This window comes from Alligator sinensis, unplaced genomic scaffold (genome assembly GCF_000455745.1).
Source record: "Alligator sinensis unplaced genomic scaffold, ASM45574v1 scaffold536_1, whole genome shotgun sequence".
Taxonomy (NCBI): domain Eukaryota; kingdom Metazoa; phylum Chordata; order Crocodylia; family Alligatoridae; genus Alligator; species Alligator sinensis.
In genome coordinates this window covers 426,776-451,073 of record NW_005842951.1, presented here as the reverse complement: position 1 = coordinate 451,073, position 24,298 = coordinate 426,776, and the positions used below count along the sequence as shown (strand labels likewise).

The following is a 24,298-nucleotide window of genomic DNA, read 5'->3' as shown; positions in this document are numbered from 1 at the left end:
CAAAGGCTCCAGATTATACAGGAGGAGGAGAGATGCCTGCTAATTGACTCATTGAAATGACATTGAATGAACCTGCCAGAACTGAACAAGTCCTTCATGGAAGGAGCACGGAGCAAATGGCTGCAGAGCTGAGAGCAGGCGCCTGGCCCTGCTCAGCGGAGGAGTAGTTCTTGCTGGGCATTCGCTCCACTGCAGTCAGCAGGTGATTACTTGTGTCTGTCCCTCCTCTGAGCTGTGTCATTTCTATATTACAGTCACTAGACCATGGACCATGCAGTGAGGGGGAGCAGGCAGGCAGCAGGGAGGAACACCCCCCCCCGGGTCTCTGGGCAGCAGTGAATGGTGTATTGTAATGTGAAGTGGAAAGTCATTAAGAGCCAGGTCCTTCAGCCATGTCTCTGTGCTGCGGTGGGGAGCGGGAGAGGGTCTACCTGGTTCTGCTTATCTGTCTTGTTTTTGTGGGCACAGGCCCCACTATCCCAAGGCTATCAGATCTAATCCAACAACTCAAGAATGATCTCCTGCCCAGATTACAAGAATATGTTTATGCCTGTGCTCTGGGTGATGTTGGAGGGAGAGGGATAGGGAAGGAGTCAGCAATGTGCTAAGGACATAGGAGCTGATTCTGGGTCAGACCACAAGCCCACCTTGCTCAGCGTCCATCCCATGGCTCCTTAGATACATTTGAGAAGCCATGGGCACTAGCCGCACTTACCTGCTTAGCGTCCTCCCTTGGCACCCTAGTTAGTAACCTACAACCTATGCTCCTATTTTATTGTTTTTATTCCCGCCAGTTAGTGGGATGTGTAGTTCCTGGTGGGCCTCAGTCCACTGTTGTCATGCTACAAATTGGCCTGTCTTTCCCAGCAGGAGAGAGTGGATGTGAAGGGGATGAGTGTTTAAGCATGGTGCATCTAGCCTGATCTGTCCCTGCCCCTCGCCATCCCCTCCCAACCCTCCCTCGCGCCACAGTTTCCAGCATTCAGAGGCTCAGAAGTCCTAGTTTTGAGGCTGCACCCACTGAGGTTTGATACCCACTGATGGGTCTGTTCTCCATGAATTTACCTAATCCCCTTATGATCCTGGTTGTTATCAGCCTCCACAACTGCCTGTGGGTACTCTGCTCTGAGTGTAGTAGAATATCAACTAGATGGGAACAGGCCACCCAGCTCCATTTTTATTTAGATGTTATTCCCTGGTGCAACAAACCCCTCTAGGACCAGTCGTTCCCTGCTGGTGATGCATGTGATTGGCCAGGGCCAGTTTCAACAAATGGAAAGTAAAGCTGTGAACATTTTTAAAAGTCTGGGACTTGAGGCTGTTTCTCCTTTTCTCTATGGAGCAGTATAAAACAACATAGACGTGAACTGAGATGATCCAGCGTTATGAAACAATGAAAGCATTATTTCCTCCTATATATAGATTGCAAGTGCTTTTAGGAAGGGACTGTTTTTATTTCATGTTTGTACAGCTAGCACAGCAGTCTCCTGCTCCATGAAAATTAAGTACTGCAATATAAATAATAAAGAAACATATTATATTGTTGTAGTAAAGCCTGAAGGCCCCAGTTAAGAACAGTGCCCATTGTTGCTTAGCGCTGTGTTGATGTACAACGAGAAAATTATCACTGCCTATAGATCTAAGACTTGTTGTTATGAAGGGGCAGGAGGACACAGGACAGATGGAGGCAGTGTGAAGTAAGAGCGAGAGTTTTGATTAGCACATTAAGCAATAACTCTAAAGGGAGGTTATTTGAATAGTCATTGCTTCTGCTGCTCAAGTATTTTGTGCAAATATATTTATCCTCCACATTACTTTTGAGCGGGTGTAACCAGTCAGTTCAGATCTCCTTAGTATTCCTTGGGAAAAAGGAAATGCAAGCCAGCCTGATGTGTATTCCTACAAAATCCAGGCAGAATGCTGTGGATTCTCCGTGTCACGTGTAAGTCGCTTAACTTCATTTCCAAAGGGAGATTTTTAAATTTTTTTTTAGCATTGCAGGCCCAGCAACCTATAATTCCTCCTTTAACTTGCCACTTTTGTTTTTCATTCACATCCTAATAGTAATATTTTCAAGCATTTTTCCCTGTTTCATGTTTAAATGTTGTGCAGCATAGAACAGATGAATCTGCAATAAATCTCCCCAGCGATATAACCTTACAATAGATTCTAATCAGAGTCCACGAAACAAGCACAGCTGCCTCTGTACATATGGATGAATCAAACAATGAGAGCACAGTAGGAGATAATGAAGGAGAAGAGAAGACAATGAGGACAGAGCCACTCTGTACAGACTGGGCTTCAACACCCAGGGAGAAACTGCAAGGAGCAATGAAAATGGCAGAAAAGTTCATGGAAGAGAAAGAGGTGATATTCTTTTTATAACTTACTAAACAAAAGTCCTGTGTGTAATTGTTTCTACTTAAAACTCCTTAAAATGCCTCCATCCTTATCTCACAGCACTAGCTCTGCAGTCGTGGGGCCGGCGCTGGAAGATTCTTCCCTCTGGTCCCGGGACCCAGGCTGGGAGGTCCTTATCTCTCAGAGCCAGCCCCACAGGGTCCCTCACCGCAGTGCTGGGACCAGGAGATAAGGATCTCCCCGCCTGGGTCCCATGATTGTGGAGTGGGGTCTGGGAGCCCCCTGCTGCTGGGGCAGGGAGACATTGTCCCCACCCAGACTCCAGTGGTGGAGCCCACCCCAGCAGCAGGCAGCTCCCGAGGCAGGGAGAAATTTTCCATTGCTGCCCGGCTGATTGGGAACACAACATTTGCGCTCGGTCAGGCATCTACACGTGCACTACTGCACAGTAAAATTTGTTACTTGCATTTGCAGATAGCAAATGTATGCATGATTAGAGCCAATTACTGCACAGTGAGTGTCTGCATGTGTAGATGCCGACGCTCACTGCACAATATTTAGCTCTGCCGTGCAATAAAGCATCTCCTGTAGATGTGCCCTCAGTTCCCTTTTGGTGAAGTGGGAGTAGTAACACTTCCTGCATCTGTCTAGTCTCTAGGTTATAACCTCTTTAGGTAACAGTTGTCTCTGGTTCTGCGTTCGTGCAGTATCTAGCTAAGTGACCTCAGTTAGAGCCAGTTGGAATTTTTCCCACAAAGCAGAGCTGCATCAGAAAACACACTGCTTACTGATGTAAAAAAACCCCCAAAACATTTTATGCCATTTGATCACCTCAAATCTATTTAAACTCAGTATGCTGCTGCGCCAAGCCCAGCACATGCCCAGAAGAGGCATCATGTTAGTTGGATCCAGCTCACCCAACATCTGTATAGATCAGGCACTTCAGCAGGGCTTTTTGGGGTTTATCGAATAACTGATTGAATCAGCTTTAGATAAAAGCACCAAAAAGTCCCACTGAAGCACGTGATCTATACAGATGCTATGGAGCTGGGTCAGACTAACGCACTGCCTCTTCTGATAAAGCACTTTTTTTTGTCTGTTTGTTTGTTTTTCATGTCTCTCGGCAGCCTTTTGTTGCATGAAATGATTTGCAAACACATCTCTGATTCTGATAGTGTCCTTAGTTTTCTTGTGGGCTGTGGAGGAATCCAGGCTTCCAGGATCTGTCTTCAAAGCAGCCAGCTGTGCAGGGTGCCTTAGACCTGGTCCATTTTGTGTTCCCCAGAGCCAGGACTTTCCTGGAGCCAGGAACTCCTGTGCTTACATAGTCCACGGCTTCCCCTAATAGGTGTAGACCTATCCTGGAGGGGACACCTCCAAAAGGCTGATGGTAGTTAAGGTAAGTCTGGCTCTCCGCTGACTGGCTGGTATTAAGTAGGAACACTCTCTGATGGCTGTTTTAGCAATATGTTTCCTGTCTACTAGGAAGCAGATTCAGATGACTAATCCATTTTACAGCCATACATGACTAAGTCATCCGATGGTAACTGTGGGTAATTTCCAGTTAAGGGTAATTTAAAGCTAATAACCAAGTGATGAGGGGTTGTGGACCTTTTACCAAACTCATACCCCAGTGAGGAGGATTACTCCTCTTGCACAAGCCCCACAAGTGGTGGTGCTGGCATCCAGTACCTCACCTGTACCAGCCTGGAAGAGGAGTGGGGCTCATTGGAGTCATGTCTATAGCTTATCAGCCTCTCATGCCAAATTGGAAAGGGTCCAGTTTTATAGCACCCATGCCTCCCAATTGCTTAGTTCAGGCTGGGGGTGAAATATATGCCTCTATTCCTGTAGGAAGAGAAATCTCTCAAACTTGCATGTAGAAGATAATAAATCCTCCGAATGCGTTTTAAATGACTTCTTTAAATGTGTGTGTGGAAAGGGGGGTGGGGAGAGAGTTGCTGTTTAACTAGTGCATTTCATTCATTTTTATGGTAGCAAAACTGACATTTTGATCATCCTTTCCCCAGGCAGTTTGTAGGTCCTTTCCTGTCAGAGGCTTTTCTGTTTGTAATCATCAGCCAGATCATTCAGCTCCTAGAAGGAAAGCATCAAAGAATTAGCAAGCATCCTCAAGGAGCCAAAAATACATCTCAAGGCCTAAGCATGGCAGCAGAGAGGTGTTAGTCATCACCACAACATTTCTGAGAATTACTTTCTCGAACATACGGGGATATTAATAGTCCCTTGGTATTTGCTGTCTTGACAAATTCTTCAGCCTGCTGCTGCTCCATCCCATTATTCTTCCCTTAAGCAAAGATCTCTTTGTTGGCTTACCTGCATCAATATATTCTGAATCCTGCCATAGAAAGGTGCTTTTTGAGCTACTTACATCAGTTGTCTGCTGAGGGAATTCTTTCTGAGCATTTCCTGATCTGGCAGTAGATGCAAATCTGGCCTTACAGCCACAAAATAGACCAGCTGTGGTCTGTGATAGTCCAGTAGTAAATGCTCAGTAGACACATGGGCCAGAGCCTTCCTATGAAACCTCTTCTATGGATGCAACAGCTGTATGTCTTGTCACATCAATACAATTCAGTAAATTGGATGCTATTGCTTTTACTGAGCATAAATTAATTATAAGGTCCCTGAAAGCTGAGTGGGGAAACAAGGTTTCTACCCTGAAGAACTTGCAGGAGATGAAAGGTAGAAGACAACATCACAGGAGTGATTAAGCCACATTAACTAGAGCATGTGTCCCCTTTGTGCCACATTGCTTGGTTTTGATCTCTTTTTTTTTTCCCTTTCCTTTTTCTTAAACTGTTTTTAAGGGAGAATTCTGTCATAAAAAGCATAAAAACCAGCACAGCGGTACTCAAACTTTTGGCCCTGCAGACTGGATCAGGCCCCACACACCAGGATTGGGCCCTGTGCACCAGGAGCTGGCCCTGGGTCCCCATGTTACCCCTGCATAGCTCTGCATGCCAGGATCAGGCCCTGCACCTCCCTGTGTGCCTGATACAGTGCACAGAGCTGTGCTATCCAGCCTGCAAGGCTCCCCACAGATCTGAAAATTTGGGAACAGGGAAGTAGTACCACCGATCCCCCAGGACCACATTTTCAGACCTGTGGGGAGCCCTGCAGGCCAAATGACAGGACACAGGTGGGGCAAATCTGGCCCATGGGCTGGGGCTTGAGTACTCCTGGTATATAGGATATATACCCCTGCAATATGTACTCCTGGCAGATAGAATAGCATATAGGAACCAGGTACTACTACTCTGTTAAGTTTGAGAGTCCTCTAGTGGACCATTGAAGAAATCACTGGATCTAACAAAGCAACTGGTGTGTGTGCGCACATGCATGCACATAGATATAACGAACATGTGGCCAGGCCTTGTCTGTTAGCATATACTTAGTAAACACAGTTATTTAGAATCCAGCAGTGCTGCTGCAGTTTTCTCATGTTATTTAAAGTGCTTAGAGAGCAAAAACATGACAGAAAGGAATTACAGTCATTAGGATCCCCAGTGAAGGAAGCACAGAGATGACAGTGAAAAGAAGACACAAAAGAAAGCAGCAGGTCAGGTGGCTTTGGGAGAATGGAAGAGATGAAATAGAGAACAAAAAAAATTTACAGAGGTTGGTAAGTGCTAAGCTGCATTGAGTCTTGAAGGTGAAGGCAGAAACCCTAAAGATAAGGGGAAGTCGGAGAAGTGTCTTTAAGAGAGGCGGGATGGATTTGGTCTGAGTGACGTGAAACTGATATTTGCCAGCAGCATTTTGGCTGGATTGAAGAGGATGAAGTGAAAGTCAGGGAGGCAAGTGACTGCAGTGTTCAAGGCAAGAGGAAGCTGTAACTGAATCCATGTGAATCCAAAGCATGAATCCTTTTTTTCTGTGTAATTCTGACATCAGCTCATTCAAGGCTTCAGTTTATTTTCTTATCTATGTGTATATATTTCTCCACCCAGCTTAGGGGAAATAAAACACTTCCAGGGGTTATATGGAGCCTCAAATGATATTTCTTTTTAAACAAAAAGAAATCACATTGCCTATGTTGTGTTGTTTTTCAGGTTCATAAAGCCATCAGGGAACTGATCCGATATGTGGCTCTTACTAGAATCATCCATGGAGATGGGCACTGGAAAATGGCACAAGCATTTACCAGTCTTGCTCACGGCTATCTGATTTTGCAAGGTGTGTATCTTCTGCTCTCAGTTGCCCTAGTTCAGAAACATGAAAGAGTCTAAAACTGGTTTCAGGACTTAAGTCACACAAATATTTACACATGTTCACAAACAAGGCTACCAGATGAGTGGTTATGTACATGTATATGTCTTTGCAGGTCCACACGAGTTATCAGAGCACACATTGTGGAAGGAGATGCAAGCAGGCAGTGTTATATAAAATTGTCCCATTTCTCTCTGTGCAAGCAAGTGTTTAGCCCTTGAATAAATGCTAGGTGGTTGTTATGGCTTCTTTTGAAGTGGTTCTTTCAGAAAAGCTGGGTGTTGCCTTATTCTCTATATTTGGAGAACGTTCTGCAGAGACAGCAGCTTGCATAGCTTGTGTGCTGTTTGTGGCCACCTCTTCTCCAAGACCGGTATAATGTATGTCACAGCCTGTGTCACTGATGTTTCCTTCATGGGGAAAGATGACCTACAGAGCTCCAAATTCTGCAACTGCCAGCTAGAGGAGCAATGCTACTCTGAGAAGTAGGATGCTGGTGTCAGGAGGACCAATGTACATGTTCGCATCAGGTTGTATAATACTTTTTCTAAAATTTTAGAAATCAATAGGCTCAAATCATACTTGGTTTATTCCCAGGAGTCAATATTTATTCAAGGATAAAACTGGTTTCAATTCTTCTCTGTAAGATCTCAACAGGTTCATATGTGGAAGTGTAACTGGGCCAAGGACTGGATGGTTGGAAGCGTCGGGATTTGGTCTCAGACATTGGACCTGGGGGCTCTAGAGGCAAGCACCAGCACAGCCTGGCACCAGGGTACTATTTGTAGCCGAAGGCAGGCCAGTAGGAAATGAGTTGTCATTGTTGTTCTCCCCCGCTGCTGTGAAGGCCTCCAATCTCTGACCCCTAATTGGCTGGGACTCCCAGATGGGGTTGGTCCCTCCAGCCTATTTAAGGCCTATATGGGAAGCATGAAGTTGCCTGAGCAGTAAGGTTGTTGTTGCCTTCAAACTATTCTGCTGTTCCCGGTGTTCCTGTCTCCAGCCCCTGGCTCAGCATACTGTTGCTAAACCTGGCCCAGACTCTGATTATTGCCTCTGCCTCACGCCTTGCTCTGTCTTGTACTCGGACTCCAGGTACTGACCTGGCTTGCCTCCTGTCCTCTGCCTCTGCCTATTGACTCAGCTCTGTCTCAGACTCCAATCTCCTGGCTTCAACCCAGCTATTCCCCAGCTGACCTCCAATCTGGGCCTTGTGCTAACCACTAGGCAGACTGCCCATGCTCAGTTTATGATGCTTCAAGAACCACTTATTCATACTTGTGTCTTATCTTTGAAGGCAGCATACTTATCACATGGCTGACTTAAGCTTCATGGCAGGAGAGTTCATCATGATAGTCTCCATCATCTGACAGAGGAAGGGCTGGTATCACGCTCTCTGTAATATCCTTTCTTGTCCTTTCCATAAGCCGACCTCGAGCACAATAATTGATTACTTAGGAATGGGGGTAGGAAAACAGGAATTTAAAATCATGTTAGAAACAGAAGCTCCTCTTTCACTCTTGAAAGTTAGAAGTGAAGTAAATAAGGAAAGGCTATGGTCCACAAAGCTCACCAAAGTACAAGCCTAAAATGTAATTCATAACAGGAACTGCATGGTTTATGTGCTTGTGCAACTCAGCGACTTATTCCAGTCATACAGTTGCTCATAAAAAAGTTTACAATTTATAAGATAAGCTTTCAACTTGCATTTTGGATATCATACTAGAAATCAAGCTTCTGTACGAGCTCAGCAAGCTTGAAGTAATACAGTGCTGTCTGCTTGCCCCTCTGGCTTGCATCAAGACAGTGCCTGGGGAATGGGACTGCACTGACATGTATGTGTTAACCTACAAAGTAAGGGGCATTGGAACTACAATTAAGTTTGAAAGCTGGAGTGATGCTGCCATCTAGCTTCAGTTTAATAAAGAAAAGAATGAACCAGTGCGTTCCCTAGACACAGACCTTGAATACACAGAAAAGCACATTAACAAACTAAGGATATTAAAAATATAAGAAAGGTTCACATGCATCAAAACTGAGCATTTTTTTAGTTTCTTAATGGCAGAAACCTAAATGCATTGGGACAATTTCATCCCCTTGCTCTCAGACAGAGCTCTGTAATATTTTCTTGCCTCCTGCCTAACAGTGCTTAAGGGGACATAATTTACATGCCAGAGAGATGAAAGGCAAGATAATTTAAAGTAATAAATAAGTGTGGAGAATTACTGAATCCTCTTAACTGTATGTCATGGTTGTCAAACAAGGAAAACAAAATGTTCAAAGACCAGAATAGAAAACTCAATTGGCACAGCAACATTTTCAGCAATAGCTAAAAGATGTGCCATAGCTCAAATTGTATTTAGAGGTTTGATACAGAAAAAATCAGATGGGATTATTTGCTCTGTATTATGCAGAGGAACAGAAGAGATGATCCCAGTAGTTTCTTATAGCCTTCAAATATGTTGATTTATATTGCCCTTATTTTAACTAATGTTACATGTTGACCTGAATGACAGTCACCCTGGCTCAGAAGGAAGGTAACAAATATATATATTTTTTCCTTTTAAAATGAGGACAAGGGTACACTTACTGTAACTGAAATTCAAAACTGAAATGATTTTTCAACAATGTAAAAGCTATGGAACTCATTGCCACGGGACACCACTGAACACAGACTTGGGGGGTTCAGGAAGGACTGGACATTTGCATAGATACAAAGAATGTGCAAGGTCACACAAAATGTGATTGTAAAACTAATATGAGGACAAGCTAACCATGGGTTGGTGGAGATGAGAGAAAACCTTACAGGAATTCACAATGATGATGATTTCATAGTTGTTTCTTCCATCTCTCTCTGGAGCACAAAAGTCAAATGCAGTTTTGGGATGCATTAATGGAAGCATTAGGTGCAAGACACAGGAAGTAATAGTGCCTCTATTCAGCACTGGGTAGGCCTCATCTATAGTACTGTGTGTAGTTTTGGGATCTGCATTTTTAAAAAGACATGGAAAAGTTAGAGGGGGTCGAGAAGCAGGTGACAAAAATGATAAAGGCCAAATCACATGAGAGTCTGAAGGAGCTAGGCATGTTCAGCTTGTGGGAAAGGCACCGAAGAGGGGACATGACAGCAGTCTTCAAGTATTTGAAGGGCTGCCATAAAGAAGAGGGAAAACACCTTTTTTCTGTGAGAGGAGGATACAGACCAGTGGCTTGAAGTTGCAGGACAGTAGGTTTAGATTGGGTGTCAGGGAAAACATCTTCACTCTAGAACAGTGAGGCAGTGGAATAGTCTGCTTAGGAAAGTTGTGGACTCCCCATCACTGGAGGTGTTCAAGAAGAGGTTGGACAACCACTGGTTGGACATGCTTTAGGAGCAGCTACACCTATGTTCTCCTATAGGTATTTCCTATGCTTCTGGGCTTTGCTGGTTGCCATATGTGGATGTAGTTTTGCTAAGAGGTTAGACAATGGATTAGTATAGGGTAGTTTGGATAGGTGTGACCCTGCCTGATCCAGGGGTTTGGACTCACTAGATGACCGACCAAGGTTCCTTCCAGCCTGACTTCTCTATGATCTGGTGTGGTCAGAGATGGATTCCAGACTCAATGGACCCGTTATCTGGCTAAGCCTATGGCAATCTGGGTAAATTTATTTGTGTGCTCACCAAAGTTATATAAGTACTAGTAATAAGAGAAGTCTGTGAGGAAGCAGAAATAAATGTCTTGCAATGGATTTGGCTGCCCTGGTTCCTTTCCTTTCCTTTCCTTTCCTAGTGATAAAGAAAATATATGGAGAAATTAGTGCTGGCAAAGTTCTCTGAAATACAATTATGGGCAACTTCCCTGCTCATCTGAGGATTTGCCTAGCAATGTATTTCTCAGCTGGGAGATCGCACCTGTGACCTACAGTTTACTGAGTCAGAACCTGCTTTAATGCTCAGAGATGCAAAGAGTGTACTCAGAGCAGTCTGCCTTTTCTGGCTGCTGGCTGATTTTTTTAAATAGCAATTAGGTATTTTCTTGCCTGATGGTACTCTGACTCCCCAAGGAGAGGAAAGTTGTGGACACAATGTACGGGTGATGGTACACAGATGGCTGCATTGTATGGGGGCTTTGGCAAGGGGGACATTAGGACTAAATATAAAATTAATAATCTTATTTCCATAAAACATTATGTATTGTGGAGGAGGGGTTGCATAAGCCATGACTATGCTGTGTTCCTTTATCTACATATTTTCCCTAGGTGCATCTTCTCTATTGGCACAGTAGTTCTGTGGGGAGCCATGATAGCTGGAAGGGCTTATCTTCTTCCTTGTACTCTTCTAATTGTTTTCTTATGGACTGGGGGTGAAATCCTAGTCTCAAAAAGTCAATGGCACAGTTCTCACAGACATCAATAATGCCAGGTTTTTCCTCCAGTGACTAATTTGTGTCTCTCTACAGAGCTCCAATAGTTCAGGACAGACATCTGCTTGGATATTCTCTGTGTTTTGTGAGCGAGCTGTTGTCTTCCAGGTCTGCCTGCACAGGCCATACAGCATGCTGAATCAGCCAGACGTGCCCTTCTCACACGGGGGCACCTTCCCTCACCATCTCTGGGAGAAAAGGGAGAAATCTTAGGAACACTCGTGACTCTCTACTATACCTTGGGGACAGCCCACCTGGCACAAAACAAATATCCTTGCCTGTGAAAATACTTCAGATTAAAGTGTCTAATACAAAATGGTTATTAAATGTCACATCATGAATGTTACGTGGTCTTTTTCACCTTTAAGCAACTGCATGTTCATTCAATGGTAAACCATCCTGTACAGCAAGGTGGGCATTGGTGGGTGGTATAGATGGAAAAACAGAGGTCAAAGACATTTAGTGACCTGCCCAACACAGGGAGTTGTTAAATCAAGAGTAGGACCAAAAAAAGGCACTTTTTTAACCGTGGTCAGGTGTTAAAACAAACTGTCACAAGAGGTGACGGATCTTCCATTACTTGCTGTCTTCAGATCCAGACTAGATGCCTTCCTGGAACATGCTTCAGCTAAACACAAGCTGTGAGTTTCACTAAGACAGTAATTGAATGAAATTCTGTGTTATACAGCGGGTCAGATGAGCTGATCTCAGGAGCCTTCTGACCATAACCATTTGTGGAAAATGGCTTGCAGTTTTGCATTTAAGGCACAGCCAAACAGTCTACTACCCGCTTTTACCCACCCTATATTGTTGTACAAGGGAAGGCTGTCCCCAAAAACTAAAATTGGTATTTCTTTTTGGCAGTTTTGTCCCAAAAAGTGATATTAGATTTCTACAAAAGCAAAATGTCACTGGAAGGCTTGACCACAAGCGAAAAATCCTACGGGAATCCAGAGACAGTCAGAGCAGGGAATAGTCCCCCTCAGCCCTTCCCTTTACTTTTCCATCCTCCATCCCTCATATCCAACATCATATTTCATCCCTCTTTACTTGCAGAGGCCTCAGGGCAGTGTGTGGCTTGTGTTATACTTTGAGGAACACCACATACATTTGCAGATCCATGTATGGGACCATGGTGGCTGCTTTTGTGAGTAATGTGGGACGCAAGGATTTCTTTGGATGATATATTTTATTGGACTAAGTCCAGATAATCAAATAAATTTTCAAGTGAAAGCCATTTTTCTTCATTTCTTTCTAGTGCAAGCCATTTCTTTCTAGTGCACGCCATTTTCTGAGGAGAGAAGCCAGCACATCAATAGACTTTGTGAGTAATTCACTATTAAAAGGAATCTTAAAGGAAATCACTATTTCCTTTAAGCCCCCACTCCCTTGCCAAAGTCACTTCCTGCGAGGAAGCAACAGAGAAGGCAAAGCAACAAACATGCTTCTCAACTGGTATTGGTCAATGTGCAGAGACTGTTCTGGAAACAAATGTCTGAGCAAAGAAATGGTAAAGATTAGTTTCTGGTTATGCGATTGCGTTTGTTTGGCTGATGGCATGTGCTTTTGGTGGCTTTCCTTGACTGTCCTACTGGCAAAGAATCTTATGTCAATCTGCAGAAGGCAGAGAAGATCATGGAAGAACTGCAGAAGCTGGATGGGAGAGTGATCACGGGACTGAAAGTATCTCAGAAAGATCTGGTCATTGCACTCGGCAGGTAAATAAATGAAGGAGGCCTAAACTGAATGTCATGTGTAAATGAGGACTAGATCTCTGCTGCTTTGGAAAACCATGTCACAGGAATCAGACAGGGCCCGTGACTTGGTAGGAGTTTTCTTTGTGCATGGGACCAGGATCAGAGTCTCCGTGACTGAATGTCGTACTTATTCTGATACATGCTTTAGACTAGAGGACCCATTTTCCTCGCTTTCTTCCAGGACATGTTTGCAGCAGAACAAGTTGGGTTTTGCCATGGGTTATTTTGAAAAAGCTGTCACTGCTGTAACTTCAGCAGAAGGAGATATGGCTCCAGAACTGATTAGTCTTTATCAGGAAATTGCCCAAATGGAGAAACTAAAGGAAAACTATGAACAAGCCATTGGGTATCTACTGAAGGTAAGAAAGCTCAAAATCCTTTTCAGGGCAGCAGGACTTATAACTAAGTTAGAGTCACTGCTCGGAGTGTGCTGTAGGCACACTTCTTTTATTTGCTTTACATTAACAATGATTTGCCGAAGGATCTTGATGGACTGCATGCCATTACGTGAACTCTGTAGCCTGTAGACTGTCTCTCCACTGTGGTGCATGTTTGCTGATGCCAATGCAGTTCTGTCTATAATGTAAATGGCGATTCATGCCTGGACTTCCTCAATAGATTCCTGTCAATGAGGGCAAACAACTTCTTTGCTTATGAACCCAGTTTCAGCAACATATTGAGGTACTGATGTTTAAATAGTAGAGGAACTCTTATTTAGAATTCCTTCAAGCAGTTCTGCTTCAGAAAGCAACAAGTCTCATATGTGAGTCCTTGGTTTGTATCTCAGTTACTGGTATTTCCAAAAAATATCACTTCATCAGCAGCACCAAAAGCCCTCGGTCAGTCTTGTGGGAACCCCAGCTTGCGCAGGTGGGACTGACCAGACCTGGAACTTAGCAAGCAAGTCTGAGGTGATGCCAGAAACGTTTGAGCTCTTCTCTCTTTGCCAGAGCTGTATGTGCTTTGCCAGACAAAGGAGCACTTTTGTCATTCAGTCAGCAGTTAAAGGGGGCGATTTTTACATAGTAGGCATTTTAAAACACTTTCGTTAGGCACCTTGCTCTTGAAGCTAGTGGCAATCAAATGTGCCGTGCACTGCCACTGCCTCCAGTCATGGTCAGGATGCATGCATTGTTTTAATTCAGAAAGTCATGATGATGGAGATATGAGGAAAGTACCAAGCACTGACTCCATGAGGATCCTACTCTGAATCATCTATACCAGAGGTAGTCAGCCCATGGCATGTGTGCCACAAGTGGCACAGGCAGCCTCTGCATGTGGCAGGCAGAAGACCAGGGAGGGGACAGGAAGCACAGTATCAGAGAGGCCAGGGGGCAGAAAGCAGAGCAGTCAACTGGGCAGGGAAAGGGATTGGAGTGGTACTTGGAGGGTGTGGGACTAATTTGTGGCACGCCTGCCAAATATGTTGGCCCTCATTGATCTGTATTCTAACTGCTCTTGAGAGTGGTCATGCTGTGCAGTAACACTCATGCTGCAGATGCTTCTGTTAGCAGGTGACGTGGTGTGCTAGTTTATCCCCCCTCCTGATAGGGCAGACAACTCCAGTTAAAAGTGCAACCCCACAAGAGTTAAGGGGCTGTGTGTGTGAACCAGACCTCAGTTACAAAGTGTACAATCTAGTCAGCAAATGAAGGACCTGAGCGTGAGACTGGTTTTAAGAATAAAAATGCCTTTCCCTATTCCAACTGAATTAGAAAGAGATTTTTTTAGAAAGTGCCTCAGTGCTTGTCATTCTCACATGACTCTTTCCTAGGGAGCTTTAATCCCCTCTGTTTATGAAGTTCAGGCACTGAAGATCCTGTATTTAATTTGCTGGCTACATCAAGCAGAGGCAAAATATTTTCTTTTAACCCATGCTAAGATTTAAATACTGACCAGATATAAAGGATAACTTTTAAAGATGGTGCAAACAAAATACCCAGAATCAAACCCTCATGAACCTTTTGTGTGGCTTCGAGTTGGATCTTACCCTGAATCAGAATGTTGATAATAACTTCCATTTTTTGGAGGCACAAAGCAAACCCTTGGATACAAACTTCCCTAAATTCTGTTGGGCTGGAAATCTGAATCCAAAGTACGCAGCTTAGGCCCATCTCCAATGTTTTAATTTCAGTGCCTGCTACTTGGGGAAGAGCCAAAACTGGAGGATGAAGACAGACTGAATGCTGGCAATATTAAATATCAGGAGCTAAGCTGTTTGGCTGGGTGGAATTATCCTGTTCCAGACTGTTACCTCATTTCTGCACCTGTGACTAACTTGACAAAGATGGTGTTGTCTGTGAAAATACCCCCTGCATGCGCTGTGCTTATTTAGCTCAAGTAATCACTGTAATTTTGTTGTAGGCACATTCCATTTGTGTAGCCTTGCACAGGGAGCTCAGCATTGAAGCGGCTCAAACAGGGCTGTTGCTGGGTAAAGCTTATGCTGCAACTGGAGAAGAGCAGCACATTGGTAAGTGCCTTCTGGACACAGAGTCGGCTCTCCTAGACCCTATAATGCTGCAACACAAAGGGGAAAATGTTGCATGGAATGCACATTTAATCAGTGAGCTGCTTTACGGGCTATTAAACACCTGAAGTTCATGGTATTGGCACCTCTCGCTACCTCCAGGAGGACAATTCTGCCACTCATGAAAGCCTCTCTGAAGCAGAAGGAATAGGCAAAATTGGGCCATCTGCTTTTAAGGAAGATAGAAACAGACCTTTTTCTAGCTACAAAGTTCATCCATTTTTTGGGTAAGAGACTGGTGAAGGTGAGATTGGGAAGGTACCAACTGTTAAGAATAATTGCTATGCTTAATTCTAGTGGCTGCTGAAATGCATTTCACAGGGAGCCTCAGTGCGTATCGGACGATGCTGAGTGCAGATGACGCCCAGACACTGAGAGCTGTCACAGAATTCAGCAAATGGCTTGTGCGCGTTGGGAAAAAGCAGGTAACCATAACCACAAATACTAGTATGCAAACTTACTGCATGCCTCAGTGCAACAGCTTCTCAATCCAGCCTGTGCCTTTCAGTGTTGCATAGTGCCAACAGTTGCAAGGGGACTTTATGGTACCAGGCATCTGTGATTTGTAGGGTTTTCCTGGTCACCCCTCCTCTACCTGCCCCTGGAGGGGACAGTAGCACAGCAACCACTTTGCCAGCGCTGTGTCATGAAGGTCCTCCTATGCCAGACCCGCTGCTGACCATCGGGCAGCTTTGCACCAGCAATGCAGTGCAGTGCAGGTGCTATGGGCAGCCTCAGGCACGTTCTATTTTGAGCGGTGGGAGAAGCCTGAGTGAAAGGCAGCACTGAGTGACCTGGGATCTCCATTCAGGTTGGCATAACCATGTGTCAAGTCACTTGACAAGTACTTCATACTTGGAAATGTAGAAGTCCATAGGAGATGCAGTCCTGCTCCCTTGAGATCAAATGACAAAATTCCTATTAAATACAGTGGGAGACAGACAAGACCCTCTTAGTAACAACACACCAAGCAACCAACCAGTTATTTGATATCTGGGGACTTGTAGATCATTTTTGTAAGGGGGACAGTTGATAATAGGAGACTGGCATTGACTTGGTGTATTCAGCTTAATTCCTGCTCGTCTGAGCACATCGGGAACAAACAGAAGCAGACATTTCCACACCTGCCTTTCCAGCCAATTTAGTGCCCCGAGCAACTCAGACTTCGCTGTTTCTTAGTCACAGCTGCAACTGCTTCTCTGGCTAGAAGCTGGCTGCTGCCGTGCTGTTGCCTTCACACAGATGCATCATTTGTAGCTAGTCCTGGGACCAGAGCTGGAACAAGTCAGTCCTGCTCAGCCTTGTACATGGCCTGTGAAACCTTGAGTGGTGGTTTCCATTGTCCCTAGCTACCATATTCCAATGGAGAACACACTTTTTCAAACCAACTATTCCTTTTAAAATTGGGCTACATCTGAAATTTAAGTAAAAATCTCCGGTTTGTACCATAGGGCTTGTGTCCTTATGAATGTGCACAAGGATAAAGGCAGCACCTGACAGCTCTTGGCATCTGATATTTGCTCTGCCAAAACAGGTTTCGAAAATCCCCACAATCATTTATTCTTCCTGAACTCTTACTTTAATTCTCCAAAACAGTCACCTTCCTGACTGAAAGATGTTGTTGTTCCGTTAATGTTAAGGTTTAGTGCCTAGGGCCTAGATCCAAACAAAGGCTTGGCATCTGGAAGTGAGACGTAATCACAGTTTGGGCACTCAAGTCCAGTATTGTAGGTGTGAAAATGTCTCTTTCAATGCACCTGGATGCACCTAAACTCCACTGGTGCCACTGTTTTTCCAACCTTTGAACCAACGCTTCCTTATAAAACGCAGCTACCAGTGGCGGACCTGATGGTGCCATTGCACCCTGTTGTACTAGCCCATTGATTGGAGCCCTCCCCCATGAAGCGAGGCGTAGGTTCAGTTTATTGGGGGGGGGGGGGAGGGGTTTCTTGAATTGAGAGTCAGAAAATACTGATGCATCTTAAATTCAAGGGTGTCTTGAATTCAAATGAATATGATACCATAGGCCATGAAGGAGCTTAATTACTCCTTCTATTTGTTCTGATGAAGAGTGACTAGCCTGCCTATCTGCTTCAGCAAGGTCTGTGATTGCATCTAGATCAGATACACCTGAGAGCACTAACATTAGGTATAGCAGCATGAAATATTCAAGTCAAAGGGTATTTTGCCTTTGATTTAAGGGCCAGATTTCCTTCATGTTTGATGAAGATCCTGTTGTGATTCCTGTGTAGTCAATAATGAGTTGACAAGGGTTTTTTACAGCAACATTTACCCTCTCCCTGTAGGGCGAGCATTCACCCTAAGAGGATAAAGGATATCTCAAGGAAACATAGGGGACTAACAGTAACAGTTTCAGAAGTGCCTAAGTCACTTAGGGTGCTTCTGAAAACTCTGCCCTAACATTATTTTTAGGGGACAGAGCCGCAAATCACTTTCCCAATAAAACTTATACACCGGCTATAAGAATGTACTGCAGCCTAGTGTATGATCCATCGCAAGCTTATTGGTGAAATACTGGACCAAGTATGTCCTACATTGATTTGACTTGGGATAAGGGCACTAACTGAAAAGAAGATGTCTAGTAGAGAGACAGGGGGTTACCTTTGGCCTCTTCCTGATTTGTCATTTTGTAGCTGTCAGTCTATCATTCTCTGCCCTGCAGTTTTTCATTTTTGTGGATAGTGGCTGCGCATCTCTAGAAACTCAAGGGTTAAACTAAAAGGGCATCTTTACACATGCTTGGGGGGGAGAGGGTGCTTAAATTAGAGCAGCTCCAAGAAGTGCTCTAATTAAAGCACCTGCAGCACCTTGTGTATTCAGTGTCCTGTGCTTCAAAATGGCAGTGGGGGGTGCTTTATCTAAAGCTCATTCAACGAGCTTTAGTTAAAGTTCCCCTGCTGCCATTTTGAAGTACAGGGATGCTGAATACATGAGACACAGGCTGCTGGAGTGCATTAATTAGAACACTCCAGCAAACTCGGTTAATTGAATCTGCTCCAATGCACTGTAATTCCCCATGCATCTACAGGCACCCAAAAAAGTTACATCAATCATTCATTTAAGGAGTCTGTTCCGGACACTGCCGTATTTTATGTGCTGATCAGATTTTGCATTTTTGTCCTTTAGCAAGCCTACAAACTGCTGGATGATTCCTTAAAGGCCAACATAGACATCAATGGTGGTTTTAGTGAGAAGATGGTTGAAATTTACCATCTCATGGGCAGTATCTGCTTAGCAGAAGGAGAGATAAGAGAGGCTCATCAGCTCTTCAATAAGGTAATACTAATGTTATGCTGATAATTTCTTGGATTTATCATCTCCAGTTTGTTTCAAAATGGCATTGAGTACAAATACATTTAGGTGGGTTTACATGGCAAGTAGCAAAGTAGTGTTGTAGAGATGCGCAAGATAGCTTCAAATGAGCTCGCCTAGGAATCGGGTGTAGCCTAGCACAGAGCTCAACACAAGTCTTACTGAGAAGCAGGGCAAATCAGCCTCCACAGTTCTGTGCTGTGATAGCTAGACTGCTTCTAGGGCCCAGGTTAGTCCAATGGCTTCTGTTCTTCTAAGGCAGCGGGGGCCAACCTTTTTAGCACAACTGCAAATTAGCCCCACACCCTCCTCAAGTGCTACTCCGATCACCTTTCCCTGCCAAATCTGCTGCTCTGCTTTCTGCTGCCAGCCTTGTGCTCCCTGACTGATCTGCTGCCCCCTTGCCTGTGCTCCCTGTCAGGTCTGCTGTTGTGCTTTCAGCATCCTTCCTGATGCTCTCTGCCTGATGTACTACTCTCCTTTCTGCTCCCTGCCCAATTTGCTGCTCTGCTACCTGTCCCCTCCCCAGTCTGCTACGTGCCACACAGAGGCTGCCCATGTTACTTGTGACACCTGTGCTTCAGGTTGGCTACCATTTTTTATAGCCTCCCAGAGCGCTTAGTGTGTGGGTTCTGTTCGTGTTAGCACTGAGACTGACCTGCATAAATCCCACACGCACCCAGGAGCCCCTCTGTGTGCCATAGGCAAGCTGGGCAAGCAGCTACACACCCTGGCCTTTATCCCTGTAGAGCTGCTGGACTGGTTTGGATTCTTTTTGGAGTCAGTAGTGTTGATGAACTCACAAGATTGCTGCCAACATACAGCTGGAGATGGGAAGATAACCAGAATATTTGATGTTGAGGGAAGAGGGGACGGGCCTACCTGGAGATGGGCATGGTCTTCTGCCGCCCTGTTCTCCATGCTAATGAATTAATAAAAGGAAACTCCATTAATTAAAAGGAAAAGTGGCTCCCTTCCCCTTCCTAGCAGGAGAGAAACTAGCCCCTAGCCAGTGTCTCTGCCTCAGTTACCCCAGTGGTTAATATTACCTGCATCAAAAGAGTAGTATTGTGCAGGTGAATTACTTAGTCAGTGTGAGGGCCCTGATGATGAAAAGCATCATGTAATAATGCTATGATTATCTATGTGAACCTGTGCACTTACATCTAAAGAAGAGAGCTCTTGGATTCTAGCAGCTTTTCTGTAGGCCACAGAAAGATTCCTTAAAATCAAATAGTCACTGATGGTGACTTTAGGCAGGAGGGAGTTGAAGTCTCCATGTAGAATCTAATGCCAAATTTTCAAACACCAAAACAACCCCTTTAAACAAATCCTGTTTATAACACCATTCTCCAGACCCCCGCTTTTAACATTCCCACCACCAAGATGCAGCAAATTGACTTACTCTATTAGAAGAGAGCTAGTGCCCTCGTCTAATGTGGTCTCGGGGGTGGGGGAGATTGACTATGAGGTTGCACTATATTCCTTTTTATCTTTTCTGCTTGGAAACACTGGTGTTTCTTCACTAACATACAGATTACTAGGTGCCAAACACAGTGAATCTGTCTACCAGGTGACTTGATTGATTTCAGAACCAGTTTTTGCCCTTTTATGTCCACTTTGTCCTGCACAGTGTTTGCAGATTCAGCTGGCTGTTTATGGACCTCAACACGGGAAACCCAGAGCGATGCGAGAGCTTCTGAACATGTTGAAGTGAGTAATAGATGATTAGTAGCATGGTAATGTTGTGCTGGACAGTTATGGCTACTACTGAGCACAGCCAAGGCACTGTTACAGCCACAGGGCACTTAGCAGATTGGTGTTATCCACATTCAAGGCAGGGAAGAGGCTGGTATCCACAAAAAAGGCATGGACTCCTCTGGAAGGTGGGAGATCCTGAGGATGCAACCCAGAGAAGAGGCACAGTGCCCTCCACCTCCACAGTGCCCTCCTCCACCTTTGTGCTCCCTGGATTCTGGGTTTCTGTGGGGTCCAAAATGGTCCCTTGCACCAATTACAGCAGCCCACAGACAGCATCCCTCCGGCTGCCTTGTATACTGTCAAGCCACCTGTATTGACCCTTCATTGCATCTCCTCTATAGGAATTATCCTCCGGCCTCTCTAAGGTTAGCATATGTGACTGCAGGAGCACACTGAAGCTGGAGCATTTGCCAGGATCATCCTGGCTGTCTCACAGAATTAACAGGAGCACATGGAGTCTCTTGCTGCTGATTCAAGAGCCCTCATTCAGATTGGGCTGGCAGCACCTGACAGCTCTTGGCATCTGATATGTGCTCTGCCAAAACCGGTTTCGAAAATCCCCACAATCATTTATTCTTCCTGAACTCTTACTTTAATTCTCCAAAACAGTCACCTTCCTGACTGAAAGATGTTGTTGTTCCGTTAATGTTAAGGTTTAGTGCCTAGGGCCTAGATCCAAACAAAGGCTTGGCATCTGGAAGTGAGACGTAATCACAGTTTGGGCACTCAAGTCCAGTATTGTAGGTGTGAAAATGTCTCTTTCAATGCATCTGGATGCACCTAAACTCCACTGGTGCCACTGTTTTTCCAACCTTTGAACCAACGCTTCCTTATAAAACGCAGCTACCAGTGGCGGACCTGATGGTGCCATTGCACCCTGTTGTACTAGCCCATTGATTGGAGCCCTCCCCCACGAAGCGAGGCGTAGGTTCAGTTCCCTCAGTCCTAGGAGATTCAAGCCTGTGTTCCCTCCTCCTGCCAAACAGTGGACTATTCTGGGGGGGAACAGTCATCACCCCTCCTCTTCCTGAACCTGTTTCACTCTGCGGCAAAGTCAAGATTCATTAGACCAAGAAGAGGAAGCAGAAGGGAAGAAAAACCTGGTGGACTGGGAGGGGAGACCTGGCCTCTGGTCCCTCCTCTCAGGACTGTTGCTGTGTTTTTACACTAAAATGGTTGGATGTGCAGAAGCAGCGCAATCTGGGCAGGTAGGTGTTTTGTATTTTGACATCAGGTAGATAGGATGGGATTGTCCCATTTGTCCATGCAGAGGAGTAGGGTCTGGGATTTGTAGCCTAAGAATGACTAGAGTGGGACAGCGCCAGGGAAGAAAGTGAATTTAATATCTCCTCTATTGTAGGTCGTCTGCCGTTTGTGAGGAGAACAGGCCCCTGGGGTAGAAGAGATGGACAGCGCTACGTCAGACTGGGCTGACAGTGTTCCCAGCGCCTTGGCAAGAGTGCCACAGATAAAACCGAATGCTAGTGCTGGGAGGCTGCTTTGGATAAACTCAAGCAAACTCCCCATGTTTCCAGCTTGGGGAAAAGTATTAGCAATTTCACTTTGGTTGTGGGAAAGTATTAACTTCCCAGTCAAATTTGCCCCTCCTGGCCTCCCTTTAGATTTTCTTTTCTTACTGGTTATAAGAGCAGCATGGCAGAGGTCTGTAAGTTATGCTCTTTATTTCCCCCAGAGCAGTCTAAAACAAATAAGAGCTCCCTTTGGAAGAGAGTTTTGCTCCAAGCATGTGTACACAGGGATTTGAGAGCCTGTTTAAAAGACATTCCACACATCCTTGAGTGCGTGTCCCCCGAGGAAAGCAAATGCAATGATTCTTCCCCAGAACTGTTTGCACAGTGGCTTTTTTTGGTAAATTCACTTTGAGAATATTAAATTTAGCTGAGCTCGGCAGGGGAGCTCTAAAGGGCAAATGCCTTCTCCTCAGCATGAAATCTCCCTTTAAGGCTTTGACTTCCTTTCAAAACCTTTATTGTAGCAAACTTCACTCCTTACAGCTGTGTTCCCACCTGTTGCTGGCCACAGCTTGGCACTTCCTGTTAGAGAAGGGGCAAACGTTTTCAGCACTGCTGTGACTGGGAAACCCCAGGCCACTTTTCAAGAGAAACATGCCCAGGTCCTTCAATGTGCAGGCACACGACCCCTGTTGCAGATCTCGCTGCCTATGTTATCTTTCGGCACCATTCAGCACCGTTAGCTGGGTGGGGAAGTTACAACACAGTCAGTCTGCTCTGACTGCCCTTCTGAACACTCATAGTGTAGTTTACTGCATCCTAAACGTGTCCAGATGGGAAGTCACCATAGCATAGCCACCATATGCTCACCTCAGCATTTAGACAAGTCTATAGTCATCATGAAACCTATGATTTAACTTAGGCACAGGGGCACAGCTGGATAAGACATGGCTGAGCCAGTGCACTGCATTCCAGGCGTCACTAAGTACCCAGGTAGTGCCCACAGGACTCGACAAAGACCACACTCTTTTCTGAGGGTTTCCCCCATAACGTTGAACCCTTGGCTGCCAGAGTCCTTACTATAGGACATGACACCTAAATACCTTTTGTAAATCTGGTCCCATGTGAAGCCAATGGGATGCAAAGGATGCCCTTCCTCCTTGAGGAAAAATTCTGTGTGCTTAGGGTTCCCTGTTCCACTATATTCATGGTGTTAGTTATTACTAGTGGCTACTACCATTCAGCTTGTTTTATTTTTTCAGGATCTTCCTTCCAGGCTCACTGTGGTATAGGTAATAGAAAAGCTGTTACATAGATGAGAAAATAGTATACCAATTGGGTTCAGATGGACCATTCATGTTTAACATCTATACTTCCGTGAGTCTTATGTCCAAAAGTAATGTTAAAATCTCATCTGTCCATCAATACAGCAGAAGGTAAGTCAGACAACTGTGAATACATTTAAGTCAGTCAGGCAGTGGTTTGCTTTCTTAGTCACTTGAGAGAGAATGTACATCATTCTTAGCAGTTCAATACATTCAAGGGCAATATACAAATAATTATCGATACAACTTTCAGATAAATAGTGATCTCACTTGTATTGAAGGGAAAACTAGAGATGTTAGGAGAAAAAACAGTGATTTTAACTACTGGCTTAAAGGAAAACTCATGTAAAGTGTAAATTAAACATGAAAACAAAGCAATATATGGCTCTTCTACGGTTTTGGATGTTGTAAAATCCCTGAGGGCTACTTTTATTAGAAAATGAATTCTAGGTGACGCCAATTATGAAAATTATAACAGTGGAACCCTATTGCTCTGAATGGGTAAATACAGCAGGTGCTACATAAAGTGGTTAGTAAGAACTTATTTTAAATATCACTTTCAAATGATTTGGACTCCTGTGAAGTGTACAAGTCAACTGATATCGCGTGATCCTCTCACCAGCAACTTTGTTCTCCTTCACCACTTCCCTCCTGTTCTCATTTCAAATTAATTTGCACCTTCTGTGGGATAGGGATGCAGTTTCCCTATGTCTGTACAGGGCCTTGATGCTGAGTGAGGGTCTTGGGCCCTACTGCAATACAAATAAATGAGCACACACAAGTTGCCTAACAAAACAATGGAAGTCTCTCATTGATCCCTGGATTATTCCAATTGTCCTCTCTTGAAATGCATCAAGCTGGCTATGCTATTTCCTACAACACTTTTTGCTCTGGCTGCTGCATCTTGTTGTATATATACTGTGGTTTCTTCCCTGCAAAACATATGACTTTTTTTCCAGACAGACAGGATAGAATAGGCTTGCCCACTCTTACTGCAGCAGATAACATTGAATTTGTTTCCTTCAGACATGTTCTCTGACTAAAGTGCAAGTCATTTTGCTGTCCAACCTGTTAGAGGAACTTGGAGAAACTGAGGGCCAGCCTGAATAAACCCTGATTA

At 44.6% G+C, this 24,298-nt stretch overlaps 1 protein-coding gene across 2 annotated transcripts; it reads left to right on the top strand.

Annotated features, from left to right (window-relative positions):
* Positions 1-24,069, top strand: TTC23L (tetratricopeptide repeat domain 23 like). Of its 2 annotated transcripts, none has more exons than XM_025192614.1 (11): positions 1-202; positions 2,167-2,367; positions 6,438-6,561; positions 11,109-11,268; positions 12,593-12,718; positions 12,939-13,116; positions 15,122-15,230; positions 15,585-15,712; positions 18,435-18,584; positions 20,254-20,333; positions 21,742-24,069. In XM_025192614.1, exons 2-11 carry the CDS (start codon positions 2,212-2,214, stop codon positions 21,779-21,781), a joined length of 1,251 nt encoding a protein of 416 aa, XP_025048399.1. In that variant the 5' UTR covers positions 1-202; positions 2,167-2,211; the 3' UTR covers positions 21,782-24,069. The 2 variants fall into 2 exon arrangements, with proteins under 2 accessions (XP_025048399.1, XP_014381563.1); XM_014526077.2 differs by having other exon boundaries at positions 2,113-2,367.
* Positions 24,070-24,298: the final 229 nt, after the last annotated feature.

Excerpts from the sequence above, each read along its gene's own strand:
- TTC23L (XM_025192614.1), top strand. The coding sequence starts at position 2,212 with ATGGATGAATCAAACAATGAGAGCACAGTAGGAGATAATGAAGGAGAA. Across the intron at positions 11,269-12,592 it reads GCCCACCTGGCACAAAACAA|TGGCAAAGAATCTTATGTCA; the intron begins ATATCCTTGCCT and ends TGACTGTCCTAC. Across the intron at positions 15,231-15,584 it reads TGGAGAAGAGCAGCACATTG|TGGCTGCTGAAATGCATTTC; the intron begins GTAAGTGCCTTC and ends GCTTAATTCTAG.